This window comes from Xiphias gladius, chromosome 8, assembly GCF_016859285.1.
Source record: "Xiphias gladius isolate SHS-SW01 ecotype Sanya breed wild chromosome 8, ASM1685928v1, whole genome shotgun sequence".
NCBI classification, from domain to species: domain Eukaryota; kingdom Metazoa; phylum Chordata; class Actinopteri; order Istiophoriformes; family Xiphiidae; genus Xiphias; species Xiphias gladius.
The window spans coordinates 28,778,357-28,799,736 of NC_053407.1; the positions used below are offsets into that span (position 1 = coordinate 28,778,357).

At 42.6% G+C, this 21,380-nt stretch overlaps 1 protein-coding gene across 1 annotated transcript; it reads left to right on the forward strand.

Annotated features, from left to right (window-relative positions):
* The first annotated feature begins 3,000 nt into the window (after positions 1-3,000).
* Positions 3,001-18,275, forward strand: slc13a1 (solute carrier family 13 member 1). The gene is made up of 15 exons (XM_040132317.1): positions 3,001-3,105; positions 4,414-4,542; positions 5,711-5,847; positions 6,556-6,722; positions 7,789-7,834; positions 7,917-7,998; positions 9,106-9,263; positions 9,479-9,598; positions 11,023-11,121; positions 11,746-11,847; positions 12,292-12,383; positions 13,799-13,893; positions 15,206-15,367; positions 17,844-17,981; positions 18,132-18,275. Exons 1-15 carry the CDS (start codon positions 3,001-3,003, stop codon positions 18,273-18,275), a joined length of 1,776 nt encoding a protein of 591 aa, XP_039988251.1.
* Positions 18,276-21,380: the final 3,105 nt, after the last annotated feature.

A 21,380-nucleotide genomic window follows, 5' to 3' on the forward strand; every position in this document is an offset into this window, starting at 1 on the left:
GATAAACGGTTGCGTGAGGAAGGGCATCTGGTGTAAAAGCCTTACGCCTTTGAAACATGTGGAAGGTGATTCGCTGTGGCGACCCCTGACGGAAGCAGCCGAAAGAGGAGGAAGAAGGATTGTACATGCAAGACCTTTACTTGTATGGGGTAGGTTTACATTGTGGTATTGATACTTTTACTTAAGGATCTGAGTACCTACTCCCGCTGAACATTTTTTTAAATGTAACTGTTTATTAATTGATTAACACTAAAAATGAGAAAAGTCTGTAATTACTCTGTAGGCACACTTGGTGTGTTGTTGGTGTGAAGTGTTCGAGGAACCTTGATGAAATCCACAATTGGAATATTTCAATCTTGGCCCGAGTCTATCTACTGCCCCCTCTGGTACGTTTCAGTGGAAATAAATCTCTTGCATTTTGATAATCCAGGGCATTAGCTAAGGGTCAAGGGTCACAAATAGAGTTAGCAACTGTTTAACGGCCCTCTCAGAAGTTTTAGATAAGGAGTTAAAGGATACCAGATGTCCTAGAAACGACCTCAAGAAATCCATGTTCACTTTTTATGTTTCACCGTGCTCTATTTTTTTTTTTCCCCCTCTAGTTTATCTCTCTTCCTGTGACGTCTAGCGAGCAGTAAGGCCCATTAAAGGAGGCTTTAACAGCGGTGATGTATGCAGATGCTCTCACACGCAGACAGAGCCAGAGGTGGCAGCGAGGCAGCGAGGTAAGTTGTATCACTCTCATTATCGGGAGGTAATTCTCTCTCTCTGTCTGTCCCCACACAAAATCATTGTTTTCGTGATAACAGGTCTCATCGCATGCTCATGCATGTTCTGGGCAAAAATAGATTTTGTGTGATTTACAGAATGTTCAATAAGTTCTGACCACAACGAAAGATTTCCTTTCATATAATGGATTTTTCCTGATGATGATTTAAGCACAGCACTGTGTTTCCTTGCTGTCCTCACAGGTTTCTGAGTACATCTGGTGTAATTATTTGATGCTCCCAGATCCTATTTATCCAAACTCTTTTTATTTGGAGATCCCAAATATGCCAGACTGACATCTGAACAAATATCTGAAATTTTTCAAGATAATCTAAGATATTCAAGAAGGCAAACTAGGCCTAATATTGGAGTAATTTATGTGTTTCCGGATTGTAAACATTCATTTACTGTGAAAAGTGACCCGCGATTTCCTTCTGTCTCAAGTCAAAAACTGCCAGTTATGAATTTGCACTTGCTTTGGGCAAATTACACAGGTTGTGATTAACTGACTATAACTGATCCTTAATTTACTGTGAAAATACTACATAAAAATTAGAACATCAAGTTTCACTCATTTCCAGAAGTATCCATCTTTATAATTTGATTCAGTTCAATCCAGTCCCAAATCTGTGGTAAAATGAACTCAAAAGGGAGGTTAAGAACCACTAGACTGCTACAACATTTAGCTTCTGAAGCAGCCTGGATCACGGCTGAATACCTTAGTTATGTAATGCACCCAGGTATAATTTATCCGAACTGAACTCACTGAACTTTCATTTACAAGGATGCCGAGGTTGCACCATGGAAAATACAAATATACAAAATCAACAAACAAAATCATGTAAATAATGATGTGTGATAAAAGAAATATAAAAGAAGACAAAAACACCCATTTTTTTTAATACAGTAACTTGTAAACATTCATTTCTAGTGAAAAGTAACCTCTGATTTGTTTCTTTCTCATACTGTGAGAAAGTGATAAAACTCCCTTGAAAAAAACTTTAAGTCCTTTAATTTTTTCCCCAAAAATAAATAACTGAGCTGCCTCAGAAAGAAAATTTTTGCCATTTTCTAGGCACAACATTACAACATTAAAACCGGTAACTGGTTTTAACATTACGGCTGATTTAGGGGTACAATCTACCCCTAATTCTTAATGTCCTCTCGGAAATTCAGCACAAGAATAGGACAACAAGTTAACCAAGTACACCGAAGTCACAAAAGAAAAGAAACATCAAAATGAAAGTGAATGAAACACCAGTATCCCCTACACATCAGCCTCTGAAGTAGCCTGAATGGTTTCTCGGTACTCAAACACAAAACTCCCTTTAAAATTTCAACAGTTTTAAGTCTGCCATTGCTTTGTGCAAATATGACATACTATCACACACTGTCTACAAAAATGTCCATATTAAGTTTGCCACCATCTGCTGTTGTTCCGATTGTCACAGTAGGTTACATCCTTTATCTTTCACTGTATATTTTTCAACTCATAATCTGCGATGAAGTGAACTCAAAAGTAAATCAAAAAAGATCAAAGAATCAACACTATACAAAACATTTTATTATTTTCAGCCTTTCACATTTTTTATAACTTTAAAGAAACCCTGGTATTCTCTTTTAAGGCGTCTCCACCGGAGTCAGTTGAGAGGATGGATATCACTTTCACCTCTGTGCATCCAGTACAGAGATAGGTCCAGGACATGTTTAGCCTAGCTTAGCACAAAAAACTGGATATAGGGGGAAACTTCTAGCCTAGCTCCATCAAAAGTAAAGAAATCCACCCTCCAACAACTCCAGAAGTAAGTTCCAGCTGTGAAGTGCTTCCTGGAGTTCCTCTGAAATTCCCTGAAAAAAAAAGGTTTGGATGATGCCAACCCTTTACATTTAACCACTCAAACTCAAATATTAACACATTTATACTGCCACAGAAGTATAAATATAAATTAAAGTGTGAAATCCACTAATATTGCCCCTTTAAAGTGCCATAGATTAAAGACTATGTCACATCATTATCTCACCTTTGTGTACATACAGAGATAACATGTCTTGCTCAAGAAAATTCCACCACATAACCTGCGACCTCCAACGGTCTGAGGCCTAAGTGTCTGCAAAGAAGGCCAACCTGACACTGCATTCCAGTCGGCCCAACGACTGGGAAGTCTCTCAGCTTAACAACCGTGGGGCTACAACAGGAACCAGCAGGAGAAAAAGGGGAGAAAATTAAAGAAAATGCCAAAGAGGTTGAGCAAAGGATTGTGGAACTACCGCAGCATCGCCCTGGTTGTCCTTACGCCTCTGCTGCTGCTTCCTCTTCCAGTCGTTGTCAGGGCGAAGGTGAGTCTGCTTCGCATCGCAGCAACCAGACCAGTGCAAAGTGCAAAAACAATAATAATAATAATAAAAAACAGCTCCTCTGAAGTTTATGAATCGAAGTAAACTGAATTGAAGGGATGAAAGAACTTTACTGCTCTGAAAGATAGTGAAACGTTGTAATTTTTTAACAGTGGTAATCACATTGGTAACACTGAGTTGATCTTTTAACTTCATTCACCTTTGTTGCCACTTTACACATTTACCACAATATCATCCCTGCATTGCATCTGTTATACAAATAGCCTGTCAATCAGGAGTAAGGTAGGTGCTGTGTCTCCCTCCTTTTTTGTAAAAGCTGCATGCATGAATCATTTTTAATGACAATTAATTAAATTAAATTTTTCAACCGGATGAAGTGACTGTCTAATGTGGAAGGTATTGCCCGAGGGTGTCTCCAACTGTGTGGCTCTACGGAGCTTTTTAGCCAAATGACTGTGCGAATGTTGATGAATGTTGCTAATTCTCCAGTTGGGTGCCATTCAGAAGAACAGTGTAATTAAAACAACGCCAGTCAAACCTCAATCAGTGTAAAACAACGTAGAAAACATGATGGACATATGACCTTTACGTTTTTTTCATGTATTAATATGTGGAACGTTACAGTCTCCTCATTGCTTTTAAGTCATGCTTCATGTACAACATGATTTATTTGCTACGTCTGTTTCCACTGCCCTTTTAGCTTTCATCGATGCACCAACCTTTCCACCTGCCACTCAAGTGTTTATGCACAAATTAAAAAATGCACACAAAACAGGTGGACAAAGTTGGAGACTAGCTGGTGAAGAAAGTGGAATATCTAACAGCTAAAGAGCGAGATATTTTTCTCAGGAGTTGGTGGAGACCAAACCAGAGCTAACAGCAGAGTGAATATCGGACTTAAATTCATCGTTGGCTCCCTCATTACGCCTGTAACCACTCATGTGTCCAAGATAATTGTAATGAAAATAAGTATATCATCAAACCATATACAGCAAGAAGAAAACCTATGAGAAAAGAAAAATCCAATAAATAAAAAGCAATATGTAATTTTGATAGAGAGAAATTAGTGGTTTTCCCAGTCAGTTTTCTTGAAGCAGCATCTAGTGCATGTTAGAGGAACTGCAGCTACAGACATAAGCACTGACCTCAACACTCAGCTGATAATTGGTTTTTCTCTGGACATGTACTTTTTATGCCAAACTGAAAAATGCATGTACTATTGTTTTTTTTTTCTTTACAGTCTTATATCCCACATAAATGCAGCGTTATCTGTGTGTTTTGTTGCTGTAGGAGGCAGAATGTGCGTTTGTGTTGCTGCTGATGGCGACGTACTGGGTGACAGAGGTGATTCCTCTGTCCATGACCGCCATGCTCCCTGCCATCCTCTTCCCCACGTTCGGCATCATGAAGTCTTCGGCCGTGAGTCCATCCCTCTTTTAGCAGAGAGAAATTTATTCAACTTCAACTTAAAGCAATTATAATCAGTATTTTTAGAATAGCAAGGAATCAATCACAGGTAGTGTGACAGCGTGAAAGGTGTAGTGATAAACCTACGAAGAAGTGTTACCCAAATCCCTTTTGGCTTTATGGAGCTTTATAGTGAATTCCGGGTCACTGTTTAGCCGAGGCTGAAACTTTACTGTTTTGGTTCACTCTCACCGCTCTCATAGCGTTAGTTTTTTGGCCGCGGCAGGAAGATTTTTTCAGAGAAACAGATGTAAAAAGCCGCTGTCCACTACCTGCTCAGCAGCAAAACAGCAGACAGACGCAGTCAGAGAGCAGCCGGTGAACATAGTGAAGCATTTAGCAGCTGAATAGCCTGAGATTTCCCTCAGGAGCTGGTGGAGACCAAAACCAGTGCTAAAAGATAGGGAGTACTGGACTTAAATTCCTCAGGTGGTCACAGACACCATATCCAGATGAAGGATCACGTCGCTCTTTAACTGCTGGATGTGTAAATAATCAACTGTTTTCAACATATCAACTGAAAAAGTGATGATGTGTCAATTTTGTGTTCTTAACTTGTTTCTGCCGTTACTGCCGGTTCAAAAAAAGTTTATAGTTATAAAAAGTTGCTAGTCTCAATCCATCCTCATGATTTATTAAGATAATGATTCAAGAATAAGGTCTGGCCATATTGCTAACTAAAAACAATTCACCAGCTATATTAGCTAAAACATTAGCTTGGTATCGTTACGATCCTGCTTCTGGCCTTACACACCTATTTTTCCTCACGTTATCTCGACAAATCTGTAGTTTAACGCATACTCCTTTAAGGAAGCATCAGCTCCAGTTTTAACTACGGTAACCCTGGCAGTAGCTTTAACAATGACAGCAAAAAATAACAAAAAATTGTAATAAAAATAATAATAGCTCCTTTTAAGTAACTATTGAATATTTACCATCGTGTGCTTGTTTTTTAATTTATCTGTTTATTTATTTACTTTTCATTTTCTTCTTTATTGTATTTCGCCAGAGTTTGATTTCAATTACTGGGCTAAAATTGAAACTATTTTTCTCCCCCTTTATTATCCTCTATTTGTACAGTATTACTCTCACATTACTCTGTCCCCTGTTTCTCCTCCAGGTGGCGAAAGAGTACTTTAAAGACTTCCACTTCTTGCTGGTGGGCGTCACCTGCCTGGCCACGTCCATTGAGAAATGGGGTCTCCACCGCAGAATTGCCCTGAGGCTGGTCACCCTGGTGGGAGTCAACCCTGCATGGTGGGCGCCGCCCTTCTCTGCTATAGGATTTAAATTTTAATTTCACGGAGGTTAGCATGTGTGAACTGACAGTGTTGGACGAGTTACTGGAAAACAGTCATCAATTGCTCATTACACATTACTCATTGAAAAGGTAATTACATTACTTTACTAATTGCTCAGCAGCAAAAGTAATGTGTTATGTTACTCATTACTTAACTTTTGTTGCTCACTCCAGCTCCATCAGGTAACTTTCAAAAAACTCCAGATCCAGACCCACACATTGCATCTTGTGTTTAACACGTGTAGAAAGAGAGAGCCAGACATTGCAGTTTTAACAGGCAGCAACCCTGCTGTTTGGAATTACCGGCAGTTGCATTTCTCCTCTGTTGGTAGAGGCTGTTTTGCGGTGTGCAACACTCGTTTTTTTTGTGTTATACAATCATACCGAATGCACGTTTGCAGGTCATTTATACGTGGTCACAGATGCTCGGTGGCTGCCCTTTACTCTATGTTATTAGGCTACTACACTAGCAGGAAACCTTCCTGAACACTGTACACATCCACATTAAACCTTTTAAGTTTAAAAACAGACGTTTTCCTCTCCATTTTGGGCTCCTGTCCACACCAGACCGGTGTGGGCGGGTTTGAAAAATAGATGTAACAGTGTGGGGACACAGATGGAGACTGTGGGTGTTCCTGCTCTGACCTCCGTGTCATCGTCTCCAGGTTGATGTTGGGCTTCATGTCCGGCTGTGCCTTCCTCTCCATGTGGGTCCAAAACACCTCCGCTGTTACGATGGTGATGCCCATCGCAGAGGCTGTGCTCCAGCAGATGCTGAAGGCTAACGAGGGGGGATGTGCCGGCGAGGACAACCCCAACCTACAGCTGGACGGTAAAAGAGTATACAGACTACACTTGATTTGGAAAAAGGCGCTTTTGGTTAGACAGCATGTTTAGACACTTGAGAACTTTGGCAACTTTAAATGAAAAAATGTTTTTGTAGAAAATTTTTTATTTTTCCTCAGTACGGTATCAAGAAAGGGTACAACTTTCTAATGAGGCACCCTTATAAAAGGCTTCAGAGGTGTTACTAATTGCTTTATGAACGGTCAATGAATCATTTACCAAAGATTTATATGTCGGCTGTAAATCAAGTGAGAACAACTTTTCTATTTGCCAGTCGAATGATTGAACTGTGTTCCGGCTTATCTACTGGAAAATCCATTTATTTACCACATATAAAGTATTAATTAGTAGATTACCATCCAACATTCTTAGCTGCATTAGCACCAAAAAGAAAAACTAAATAACCTAGGCCGTAGGAATTTTTCACAACCTGGCAACCCAAAATGTGTCCTTATTTATGGCTTATAGCAAATCTCTAAAGCGTTGGTAAATTATTTATTACTTATTCACTAACTAATCAGCTTTAGTTACAAATTACAAGCCTTTTATAGAGAGTGCCTTATAAGAAAGTGGTACAGAACAAACTCAAGTTAGCAGTAGTAGCTTGTATGAGTACTAGTCTTGCAACATTACAAAAGATACCCTGCTACTACAAAAACAATTACTAGAATGTAAACTATATATATTTTGCTGCTGAGTAATTAGTTATGTAATTACTTTTTCAGTGAGTAATGTGCAATGAGTAATTTTTCACATTTTTTTCAACACCGATGGCAAGCTAACCGCGGGTAGGGTTAGGCAACTGGAGCACTTGCAGACAGACCAGTGGACAAACAACGGTCGGCGACGAACGCGAGCTGTTACCTTCACTCTGGTCGGCTGCCATAAAATCAAAAACAAGGTACCAGAAGAACAGAGAGCAGTTAATCACAGTCTGTTATTTTTGCAGAAATTGACGGCCATTTTGAAAAGACTAAAGAAATTGTGAGGTATGTGACAGATTGTGTTTTTGTAATGCACACTGTTGTATGTGTGTGTATGTATATCTTCAGAAACTCTGCTGTCCCGTTCTGCGGCCTTCACTGTCTTCACCTCTGGGTTCTGGGTCTCTGGGTGTTCTAGGTTCCTGTGATTACAGTACATTGGGAACACGTTAAAACGACCTTCCTCTGTTTCTCAGTCACAGGAAGCGTCCAGACAGCCCTGAGGAAACCTTCACCTGTGTTCAGGTACAGCCAGTGTCACAGCCGGCTGCAGCTCAGGTACAAGAAAATACTTACTGTCATATTACTGTTAATACTGCTGATACTGCGATTCTGCAGCAGCTGATACTACAACTACTTTTACTGTTATTACTACTGCTGGTACTTAAAGTTCTGCCACTGCAGTTTATTGCTACTACTACTACTACTACTACTGCTACTACTACTACTGCTGCTACTACTACTGCTACTACTGGTACTGCTACTGCTACTACTACTACTGCTGCTACTGCTACTGCTGCTACTACTACTACTACCTCTAGTACTACTACTACTGCTACTACTACTGCTACTACTGGTACTGGTACTGCTACTGCTACTACTACTACTACTACTGCTACTGCTACCGCTACTACTGCTACTACTACTAGTACTGCTACTGCTACTACTGGTACTGCTACTGCTACTACTACTACTGCTGCTACTGCTACTGCTGCTACTACTACTACTACCTCTAGTACTACTACTACTGCTACTACTACTGCTACTACTGGTACTGCTACTGCTACTGCTGCTACTACTACTACTACTACTACTACTGCTACTGCTACTGCTACTACTGCTACTACTACTAGTACTGCTACTGCTACTACTGCTACTACTACTGCTACTACTGGTACTGCTACTGCTACTACTACTACTACTACTACTGCTACTGCTACTGCTACTACTGCTACTACTACTAGTACTGCTACTGCTACTACTGCTACTACTACTGCTACTACTGGTACTGCTACTGCTACTACTACTACTACTGCTACTGCTACTACTAGTACTGCTACTAATACTGCTACTGCCGCACAGATACTAATGCTATTTCTTCTACTAGTATCTGCAGTAGTATCTCTTATTGCTGCTACCTCTGCTACTCCTGTTACTACGATTGCTGCTACTACTACTGTACTGATATTACTGCTCCTTTTACTTCTACTACTATTTATACCACTGCTACCTTTACTACGGATGCTAGTGCCACCACTACTAGTGGTACTCCGTTAATGCCAGTATTACTACTGACGGTACTACTACCAGTGCTACTCGTACAATTTGTACACGCAACCAAAGCTTCTCTTGTTGGGTAATTTACCCCTCTGCGTTGTCTTGCAGGCTGCAGTGTGCCCTCCTGCAGCTCCCAGCAGGACTACACAGGACCTAATGATGTGTAAAGCCATGTGCGTCGGCATCGCCTACTCCTCCAACATCGGTGGCATCACCACGCTGCCAGGAACCTCGCCCAACCTCATCTTCTCCGACTACCTCAACCAGTGAGTGATTCGCAAGACGTGATAACTGTGCGTGAATGAGACGGAGAAAAATGAAATAAAATACGATGAGATGACAGAAACACCTGTGAAGGCATTTGAAGCCACATACAAAAGGAATGAAGAATAACTTGCTCTGTGTTACCAGAAGATTCAAAGCCTCTGTGTGCATTTAGAAATGCAATGAAATCCACCTCAGACATTGTCTTTACATACAGGATTTACCCAAACTGCAACTGCGTTAACTTCGGCAACTGGCTCCTGCTGTGCCTGCCCATCAGTGTTATCATGCTGCTGCTGACATGGCTATGGCTGTACTGGCTCTTCATTGGCTCAGAGTGAGTGTCAACACATCATCTGCTCCCATCACCTCCTGTCTGCGTTTTTATTCCAACTGATCTGTGTGCGTTGCGTTGTTTAGTTCTTTTTATTTCACTGAAGTTATCTGCTTTATTGATTAGTTTTATCACAGTTTCAGTGTCACATTTTTTGGCGCTTTTGTCTATTGTCGTTGTGGAGGTACAGTGCAGTCCAAGGCCGCAATGATGAGCTATTAGTTTTCATCGTTCATCTTTTTCTGCATGATGAAGAAAGTCATGAATAGAGACGATGTAACACATGGGATCCTAGCGCACAGTGGCTGTGCTGCTCACAAGCTTTAAACCTAGTTTTAAAATAAACTAGTTTAATTTGAAACTTTTTCTTGATTTTTGTCGAAACCTTTTAAACTCAACGTTAAACTGACAGTTGAAGTGGTTAAATGACTGTAGCCTTGACGGGTGTTTTTGTCCACCCCCTTCACATCAGTGAGCGTAGCCTAAACAACAGAGACCACTAACGCCTATGATGCAGTGCAGTTCAGCAGCACCACCAAGCACATCCCCCGAAATTATCATAAAGTTGAATCGACACCTCTCTGAAACAGTCTCAACAGAAATTGAGCATTGTGACTTTCATCAAGGCAGGATTTATCGCAGGACTGTTGGATTAGACTGCATTAGTTTTAGCTGGGTGTAGATAGAAAATAAACAGAAAGAAAAGAAAAAAAAGAGACTAAAGATAGCTAGACTATGTGCAGCTATGTATAGTATGTTTAATCCATTCGTCACACTTTTACTGTTGTGTTTTTGGTTTTGGAAATGCTATTAAAAAACACAAAGACAATCGAAACTCCTGCATACAGATCAGTCATCCTACTGAAGCAAATAATCCAGTCCCCGAGCACTGCAAAGTTGAACTTCAATGAACTTAAATATGTTGTTTTGGGATTTGAAGTATTGGCCGAACAAATACGCGCGTTAAAACAAACAGGTGATATATATTGATTTCTTAGATACACTGAATTTTTACATCAGTTTGACTTAAAAGAATAAACTGTGAAACCTGCAAGAATAAAATAACAAAGACACTGAATATGTGAGAAATCAGTTTGGATTTGATAAACATTTGATCTAATCTCACAACTCTATGATTCCTGCTTTCATTTCAACACAACCCGAGGCCGAGACATGAGCGCAACGCTAATGTTAGCATTAGCAGCGGGAAGGTGTCAGACAGGTTAATGACGGGCGCCGCTGACCTTCGCACATGCTCAGTAATGCCGGCATTAGCTGCACGGCCCCATGTGCTCCCAGTGTGCTTTTAACCAATCACAGTTAATCATTTAGTTCAGTGCGAGCGTCTCCCCGTAGCCTATCGATGATATAATCTGCCCGTGTGCGCTGGACACACACACTCCGCGCACGCCGTCTCGTACAAACAGCTTCAGGTTCCTGTGGCGATGTGGAGGAGAGCGGTCTGAGAAAGAGAAGGCAGCAAGAAAAGTGGTGGAGGACGAGTACGAGGCGTTGGGACCTATGAGGTGATCAATCATTCATTCATTCATTCATTCAGCCAATCAATCAGTTCAATTATCTCTTCATTCATACACATTTTCCTCTTCCTGTCAGTCAGATATAGACGCATTCTTTGATTATTTCACTCTGATATTGATAAATTAATTTCATAATTCCTACATCCATTCATAGATTCAGTCATTCAGTTGTATGTCCCTTCACTCATTTACTCATTCATTTATTCACTTATATGTTCATTCAATCATTTATTCAGTTGCATGTTCGTGCATTCATTCATCCTGTCAGTCAGTTATACAGTATGTTCATCCATTCATTGATTCAATCTGTCATATGTTCCTTCATTCATGCATGCATTCATGTATTTACTCAGTTATATGTTCACACATTCACTCATACATTTATTTATTCACTCATCCATTCATTCTTGCAGTCAGGCCGTTGTATGGTCATTTATTCATGCACTCATTCATTTACTCACCCATTCATTCTGTCAGACAGTTATACCCTCATTCATTCATTCATTCATTCATTCATTCTTTGCTTTTATTTAATTCTGGCAGTCAGACAGCCCTATGTTTGTCCATTCATCCATTCATGTAGTCATCCCACCAGTTCATTCCCTCCTCCAGTTCTCAGGAGATCTTCACCGGGCTGGTCTTCCTGCTGATGGTGTTGCTGTGGTTGACCAGATCTCCAGGTTTCATGCCGGGCTGGGCCTCTCTCTTCCCACAGTGAGTCACACTCATTTGTTTATTTCACTGCACGCCCACACACACACACACACACACACACACACACACCGTCCTGCCGCCAGAAGCACCCACTGGCGCACCGAGAGTTGTATTCATCCGCTGCTGAAAATAGTCCCCGACAAATTTGCCGTTTCCGCCCAAACTACAGGGGCCGTCTGTCTAAGGGAAGTCACCGATTCCCTTTGTAGAAATGAAACAACATTTGTGAGCTGTTTCTAAAGATTTACGTCTTAAGCAGGAGACAGTGGGCTCGGAGCTGGGAGCAACAGACAGGCAAGGGAAGTCATAGTTATTGATTATGGTCTTTTAAAGGGATTTGTTGACGGAATAAAAAAATATAGAACAACACCCATATTGAATATTCAATTCAGTGGTAATGAAACTCAGATGATCTTTTTTTTTCCTGTTCTTGTCTCGCAGCAGTCACTCCGGCTACATCACTGATGCCACTGTGGCTCTGCTGCTGGGTCTTCTCTTCTTCATCGCACCTGCCTACGGACCCTCCAGGAAATATGGTAACTACACCAAATGTCACACTTCAGCTTGGAAGGTTAGTCTACTGTAGAAGCCACATTGGTAGGTAACCGGTTGTGGGTGGACGCTTACTCGGGTTCTCCACTTAAGTACAGTTTTGAGTTATGTGTACATTTCTAGCATTTGTTACGTCTTCTCTGCTACATTTCAGGTGGGAAATACCGGATCTTTACTTATGTTAATTTACAGACAATATTTTACATAAAAGCGTATATGATAAGCTTATGAAATACAACACATTGTTAAAGATTTAAACCATTGATTCACAGTTTTTTTGGCTCGTGACTCCCTTAAATAAAACACTGCATAGTTGGGGCCCCTTGCCATGTTTCAGGTGTCTGTGAGATGTTAGCAGTTCCACCAAAGAGACATCTCCCCTCTAAACTTCTCAGCTGGCTTCATTCGAAGAGTTCAAATGATCATATATGTCACAAAAAAAGCAGAACGAAAAGAAAAATTAATCCAAAAAAATGCGTGTAGCAGATCCTTCTACCTCATGAATCCTCTCACAACCCCTCTGACATACCTTAGGTTGGGAACCACGGGACTAACCTTGCTAACTGTATATAAAGTAGTTAAAACTAGCTCCACCCGAACCGGCTACAACAGTAAATGCATCATTGCATTTAATTAATACACTGATGCATCAGTATTAACAATCGAATAATGTCATGTACAATAATATATCTGGGCAGCGTGGTGGTGCAGTGGTGCTTGTGTTATAGAATTATTGATTTGTTTACCGGCTTCCTCCCACAGTGCAAACACATGCAGGTTAACTGGCGGCTCTAACTCTAATTTGACTTTTTATACCTTAAGTACAAACTTCATGTAGTAGAAGCCAATGTAAAGATCTGAGAACTGGAGGGAAGTGATCCGCTTTCCCGGTCCTGCTGAGACATAACTCCTTTAATTCTTGATATATTCTTCAGGTGGTAGTAGCCTGATTTGAAATCGTCTTAACGCGGATGTTAAAGCTTAAGGTCTGAATCCATGGCTACGGTAAGACCAGGTTAACACTGTGCCAGAAAGTCCAGTTACTTGTAATGGAGGCTCCTTTTCATTCACCAAATCCTGTTTGACCAGAATCAGAGATGACCGGTGAATTACAGTGTGGAAACCATGAACGAACAAACTCGGTTTCGTTATACAGCTGCCTTTAGCAGATCACCAGAACTCCACAATCTTACCCATGAAGTGTATCAGTACGAACATCGGCCTAACTAATCATTATGTCTGATTAATGTAATAATAAAAGTGCAACCAAGGATGTTCTGAACGTGTTAACTGTTTTTCAGCGGCTGTGCCTGTCGATGACCTGGGTAAATTCTACAGAAAGACAGCTTCTGTCTTTCTGTAGGGTGTGAGCAGGATATTTTTCTCTCTCTCCATCCAGAGGCCATGATCTCCTGGAAGGAGTTCCAGGCCTCGATGCCGTGGAAGGTGGCCCTGCTCGTGGGTGGAGGCTTCGCGCTCGCTGAAGGCACGGAGGTGAGCTACATCTGCCTGTGTGAAACGGAGACTTTATAGAGCCGCCATAGGTTCCTCATGTAGAACGGTGGCGATTGGTTTTTGATTTCGCAAAGTTCGACAACTTCCTGAAACAATCTGTTAACGCTTTGACAACGAGGCATCACCTCTTAATGCTTTGAATAGTTTTACATTTATGGGAGAAGATCAATACCTCTCCCATGTCTGTACACTATATGTAGCTACAGCCAGTAGCTGGCTAACTTAGCTTAGCACAAAGACTGGTAACGGGGGGAAGCAGCTAGCCTGGCTCTGTGCAAAGGTACCGAAAGGTTATACGAGGGGTAGGATGCCAGACTGTTTCTTGGCCTGGGGTCCTGTCATCACCGCACGATGGCCAGTCCAGCGGTGGCTACTTCACGATGTCACTGCTCCAAGAAATAAATAGTTGTGAACCCCCCCCCCCCAAAAAAAAAACAAAACACCACAAGTTGATGTTTTTACACCTTGTTTTTTGTACAAATTAAACAAATGTTTCTTTTTTTTCTCGAGCACTTTAAGGACTTCTTTACAAACTTAATAAACATAATAAAGGACATGATGACACAAACAAAAGAAAAAATGGCTTTGAGACACACAAGAACTACATACAGAGACAGTAAAGGGCAGGCCAGTCTAAAGTCTGAGACTTTAGAGACAAGAGTGAAGTGGTTCTGCCGGTCTGTTCAGGTAAGTGGTGGTAAAAACCCCAGGCTGGCAAAGGCACAGCTGCCTTTAATCTTTGGTCAAGCCGCACTTGGCAAAGATTGGCGCTCTCCTTACAAATTAAAGGAACTTTAATTGAACCTGCCTCATTGAACACACTGAGAAAGTTTTCAGTCTCCGCTCACAATCGCATCACGGCATGACAATGTCTCTGCAAAGTGTTTTTTTGGGGGGTAAACTGCTGACAGCGTGAATCCAGTTCTGTGGAGGATCCAGAGAAACAGGTTTCTTATAAGAGATGTTGCTTTTGTTTCAAATGTCATATTTTAATTCTGTGAGCAGCACAGACAAGTTATTTATGTTTTTCTTTCCTCCGTTTTATTTGGATGGAGGTATATACTGTGTCTCACTGAGAGATGTATCAAAACCTGGCCAAATAAAAACGAACTACCTGGTCAGATTCTTCTAGAGGTAAGAGAGGAAATGTGTCTTCTTGTACTTTGGTCGAACTGACCCTTAATCTGATAAAACCAGGCGTAAACATACATTAAAACTGGTTCGAAACCTGTTCACCGATTCGTCAGTCAGTATGAAATGTGTGTGTGTGTGTGTCTCTCTCTCTCTGCAGGAATCGGGCCTGTCTTTGTGGGTGGCCGAGCTGCTGACACCTCTGGGTGATCTGCCAGTCTTGGCCACCATCACTGTCGCCTGCATCATCGTCACTACGGTAACGGAGGTGGCCAGCAACGCCGCCACGATCACCATCTTCCTCCCCATCCTCTCTCCTCTGGTAGGTTCTCCCGGTGTGTTTATGCGGCACGGACACTGTGCTCGACGCAACCTGTGTTTTTGGTTTTTAATACTTTTCAATACGTTTAGTTACCGGTCAGCGGTGGAGTTTCTAATCTCGACACTCGGTCGCCAAGTGATCAGAAACTAAATCAAACGATGAAAGATGTTTTTTCAGCCAAACAGAAACCCACCTACAGAGCTGAAGTTTGACGAGCGTCAACACTGGAAAAGGGGAAGAGCTTCTGTGTTATGTTTTGAAATAAAAGCGGAGCTTTGTCAGACTGACAGCAGAGCTGCAGTGAAGACGGGATTCTCTGTTTCTAACTGAAGAAAAATTACACGAAGTTCATCTGGTTTCTCTCAGCAACACAGCGGAGCTCGTGCCAAACACTGGTGAGTACAGTAGGTAATATCTGTCTGGATGTGTTCACTGCTCCAGTCAGCACACCATGTGGACACAACAGAAAGCCGGCAGACAGCTGTTCTAGACACTAACTGAAGAGACTGACGTCCTGCCCGGTGTGTAGGATGTGTGTCCGCACGCCGTGGAGGGTTTTAGATCACAAGTACCATAACATAACATATGAAGGAAGGAAGGAAGGCTGAGCCGGAGAAGACAGGCTGAAATTCAGCCAGAAAACTGGCTCGGAGTAGCTCAGTAATGAAGGTGTAGACGGACAGACGGCAGAAGGTGTTCAGGTCTTCGCTGATCCGAAGGAGTCTGTTGAGAGAGGCCAGGCTGAACTCGTCGAGACGATCAAAGAGAGGCAGAGAACAACAGGGGAACGGGCTGGAGGCTTCATCACAGAGCTGGAACGGAGGAGCTCTGAGGTGGAGCAGCTCTCACACTCTGAAGACCACCTCCACCTCCTCCAAAGCTTCTCATCCCTGAACGTTACTCCCACCAAGGACTGGACAGAGGTCAGCGTCCGTCCCCCTTCTTATGAGGGGGACTGTTACGACAGCTGTGAATCAGCCGGGAGAGACGTGGAGACATAATGGACCCGTTTGAGGCCGAGCTGAAGAGGGTCCAGCAGTATGCAGTGGGTGTGACGCTGGATCCTGACGCAGCACATCCCAACCTAAACCTGCCTGATGATGGGAACAGGTCATTTACGGTGATGTAGAGAAGAAGACTCTGCCAGACAACCCAGAGAGATGTGATACTTCTCTCCGTGTCTTGGGAAAGCACCGTTACCTTTTCAGGAACATTTTACCACAGGGAAGACTGACTGGTATTTGGGAGTGGCCAGAGAGTCGATCAACAGGAAAGGAAACATCAGGCTGACTCTTCAGAGTGATAACTGGATGATATGATGGATAAATGACAGTGAGTACCAGCACCGTTCATACCGACCTTCCAGTCTGTCTCTCTCTGAAGTTGCAGATCGAGGAGGTGGGGGTGACCTCCTTTTGTGACATTGACGTTCCAGCTCTTATCTGCTCCTTCGCTGAAAATTCACACTGAGTAGAAGAACCGATTTTCTACAATAAGGTTCAGTGTCATATTTTTACAACTTTTCTTTTGTTGTTGTTTTCTTTGTGATGCTTTTCTTTGTGTCCCATTGCTATTTGCTGCTGCAGCAGACTGGTTTACCCACACTGATCGATCTTATTCAGAGAACCTAAAAAGCCTTTTCATATCTGGGGGATGGATTCAAAACTTTGTACAGTCTGATCATTGTTTAGATCATATAACTACTGCAACCACACAACAGCGGTTTATGGATAAGACCAAGTTCTACAGTTGGTGTTTCTCACAATGTGATAATTTAGTGATTAGATAAAGGCAAATACAAAAAGTTTGGTTGGGAGTATGCGTAGTCTTGAAGCAGTCAGTGTGCAGTTGTTGTGGTCTGATCTGGACCCATCTAAATACAACAGTGTGACCTGACTCTGACCTGCATCTTCTCTACCAAGCATCGTGGGACCTGGTCTCGTGATCCCTCTAACCTACGAGCCACATAGGGAAAGGCCTCGGGGACAGAGCAATGCAGAACAAGGCTGTTTCCATTTTGAGAATTATCCTGTAGTTCCTGCACATTTGCTCCGAGTATTTAGTTTGTTCTTTGTGGCGAACTCGACAAATTACCAGGTGACACGGATTGCGAAGGAGATTTTACTACATGCATCTCACGCGGTGCAACATGCGAGAACTCGCGAGACTGTTGCTATCGCACCGTCTACGGGCACCCCTAGAAACAAGGGTCAAGGGTCACGATTAATGTAAAAGATTGCATTTCAGTTCAAGAGGTGAACGTAGGAAACAGCTGGAGCGAGGAAGAGAAAATGTTTGAAAATAATTTAATGTATTCCACTGCTTCCACTCGAGCTGCGGAGCGACAAGTGCCACAAGGGAGCAGTGCGTAGTGGCGGCTGTTTTCTGTCGCTGTTGAGTGACAAAGCGGTCACACGTGATAGGTGCTTCAACGTGCCGATGGATATTAGTGTCTTTGTGATTTGCCTTTCTTCAGGCTGAGGCCATCCACGTCAACCCGCTGTACATCCTGATCCCCACCACCCTGTGCACGTCCTTCTCTTTCCTGCTGCCAGTGTCCAACCCGCCGAACGCCGTCGTGTTTGCCTACGGACACATCGGCATCATGGACATGGTGAGTCCTGTAGAACGAGCACAGAGACAGGTTTGCCACCAAAAAGCAATTGTAATTTACTCCTTTTAATGAAATCTGCACAGGCTGAAATGCACATAAATTCGGCATGAAATTTAATTCTGCATACGTTCAACCTGACCGTCGCTGCAGGTGAAGGCGGGGCTCGGCGTCAACGTGATCGGCGTCCTCGCCGTGCTGCTGGCTGTGGCGACGTGGGGAGTTCCACTGTTCTCTCTGGATACGTACCCTGACTGGGCGCCGGTCCTCCCCGGTTTGAACTCCACAACGCCTTGACGATGGGTCCCCAGGCATGGTTCTTCATGTGAGGCTCTGGGACCTCCAGGGGCCCCTTAAGATGGATCTAAGGAGGCTTCCGAACGCTGCTCAGGAGGAATAGGTTAAGGTGTTTTAATTCACTGAATGCTGAGAGAATCTATTTATTGCCCTGTAGTGGTTTTACTGCCCACCTCTCCACCAGCAGCACATGCAAACAGTTTTAGGGGCTCCTGTTATTAGACTGGTTGTCCACGTAAACCAGGTTGTGTGTAACCTTTATATTTTTATCCTTAAGGTTTCCCTGTAGATGTTCATTTTTCCAAGACCTAAGCACTGTAATTAAAGGGTAAATCTAGTGCTAATCTTTAATTTTCTTGCTGTCAATAAATCCCACGTGTAGGTTCGAACCGACAGTGAGAACCGGTTCTACGAACAAGTCCTGCCTCTGTATCCAAGACCTGTTACATCTTATTTCTCTGTGCCCAAGAGCTCCGTTGTTGTCCACTCTGTAATAAAATCACAATCTTATCACATGCTCCTTCATCACCGTGAACACACACACTGTGTTATTATTTTGACTCAGTCCCACACACACGCACACACACACACACACACACACACACACACACACACACACACACACACACACACACCGCCATGCTGCTGGAAAAACTCACCAGTGCACCAAATGCGGATTAATCCGCCCCTGAAAGTAGTCCCCGAGAAATGCACGATTTCCTCCCGTTGGAGTAACATTTGATAAAAGCTAGAGTGCCCAGCTGTTTTAGGAGCGTGCTAAACATTTTTTAAAAATATTAATCTATATATTTGTGAGCTTTTTTTAAAAATATTCACATCTTCAGTAGGAACCAAAAGAGCGGGAGCTGTTTGGGTCTTTTTTCGTGCGATTTGTTGACGATAAAGAAAATGCAGAATGTCGCCTTATACTCTGATTTTTACTTAAAAGCAGAGAAAATACCTCTCTTATAGTTTGTCACTGGTGCTGTCACTTTCTATTATTATTATTTTGAAAAAATGTAATTTTCGATCACTTGTCATTACAGCCTGTTTACAGCCCTCGCTCCCTGCAGCCGAGCCGCATCTCTCCTTATCTGCTGCTCGTATTATTTCATCCGCTGTTCTGTAAACAGGGATGTAAATAATCGAGTTTTTTTCCCGAACGAGAGGTCGGTTTCTGCAACCTCATCTCAGCGCCAGCTCGGGGAGACTTTTGAGTGAGCACAGCGGGTTCAACTGGCAACCGACAGTGAGCAGGCCTCGCCTCTCCTCTAGGAGCACAGCCACAGTAGATTTTGGGTTTACTCCACGTGGGTTGCATTTGATTAAACCGAACAAGTAACGTGTTAATTTGAATTTCTTCAGACTTGATTCCTTTTTCATTTTTTGGAAAAAGCGAGAGCCCAGGTGCTCACTGTTTCCATGGCGGCACAGTAGAGCGGCAGTTGGACTGGAATGCTCCTTATTGTCAGAGTTGCCTGTAAATCGTCTTGAGTCAATTCCGTTTCGCAGGCGTAACGATACCACGCTACCAACAAACAGCCAAGGTGCTTTCAGTTTCACTGTTTGCTTTTCATTAAATCTGAACCAGTCACTACTTGTTATACCAACAGTGGATCAAACGGCCACGTGTAACGTGAACGGTGTCACTTGTGGCCACGAACTCGTGAGGAAATTGTCACCTACTCTGCAGCTTTTCGGAGCTTTCCGGCCTCTTTCAGCCAGTTTTCCTTTTACAGCACACGTGCCGTGTGTTTCGGTCTCAGCTTTCGCCAAACGAGCCCGGACAAACAATCTCTGCGCCACCTGCCCGGCAGCGCACGGCAGGCGGACACAGTTGGGGACCAGCTGGCGACGAGAGCGAAAAGTCGAGCGGCTAAAGAGGAGCTGGTGGAGACCAAACCAGAGCTGAGAGGAGAGTGAGGACTGCGCGTTCATCCGGTGGACGCAGGTGCAGCTCCAATGGGATGATCGTGTTGCCGTGCATCGGCTGGATTTGTAAACGGGCGACCGTTTGCTAACACGTTAGCCCCAAGCTACTTCACAAGCCGATAATACGTCAGATGTGGTGTTTTCAGGTCGTTCTGCTGCCCCCGAGTGGCCAGATTAAATGAGTAAGGGTTTTTACAAGAGGACTGAGGGATGAAATGGAACCAAATGAAAACTTCTGCTGACAAACTGAAAACTCTTAAACCTGTGTGTGTACCTGTATTTACTTTATTTTATTATAAGTAGTGATTAATCTTTTCAAAATACTGAGTGACAGAACACTAATTTGAGTTATGATTTTATAGTTTGAAAATGGTCAAAACCTGATTACTCAGCTCCGGTAATTTTTATTTTTTGTTTCTTCATTTTTTATGTTATTTCTGTGTTGTTTTTGTTTGTATCTGGATTGGATCTATTAGAGCTGAAAAATTGGAAATTTTCTGTTTGTAAATAAAGTTGGAATGGAAAATGAAAGCGAGAGGAACGAATGTACTAGACCTGCACTCTCAGTGCTCTGGTACAGTATAATTACTGGGGCGTTGGCGTCAGTAGCCGCAGCAGAAGCAGCAAACCAAGAACCTAACAAACGGGGAACTCATGAGACTGGACCAAACTGAAATTAAAACATCAGTAATCAAAAAACATTAAGCTGTTGTGCTGCCCTGTACTTCCAGTGTTGTGGCTATAGCATTGCACACACAGACACACACACACAAACGCGAGCACACACACAGGTTGTGTGTCCAGCTATTTGTTGTTTCTATGTGTATTTGTTGCTCTGTAAACATCTTCGATATTCAAAGCTCTAATTTGACCGGTGAGCGGTAAAATGCACCAGAGGAACACTGACCTCTAGTGGCCACAGCGTCCCTGAGTTACACCCTCTGAGCACAGGCTTCATTCACACACAGACACACACACACACACAAACACACACATATATATTAAGAACACACAAAAGTGTGATGAGTAAGTAGTGACTGTATTTGTCAAAGAAATGGGGTGAAGTAGAAAATACAACATTTACCTGTGAAATCTAGAGGAGCAGAACAATAAAGCAGCATAAAATTGAAATACTCGACTACAGTACAAGTACCTCAAAATTATACTTAAATA

Excerpts from the sequence above, each read along its gene's own strand:
- slc13a1 (XM_040132317.1), top strand. The coding sequence starts at position 3,001 with ATGCCAAAGAGGTTGAGCAAAGGATTGTGGAACTACCGCAGCATCGCC. Across the intron at positions 11,122-11,745 it reads GAGGCGTTGGGACCTATGAG|TTCTCAGGAGATCTTCACCG; the intron begins GTGATCAATCAT and ends TCCCTCCTCCAG. Across the intron at positions 12,384-13,798 it reads CGGACCCTCCAGGAAATATG|AGGCCATGATCTCCTGGAAG; the intron begins GTAACTACACCA and ends CTCTCCATCCAG.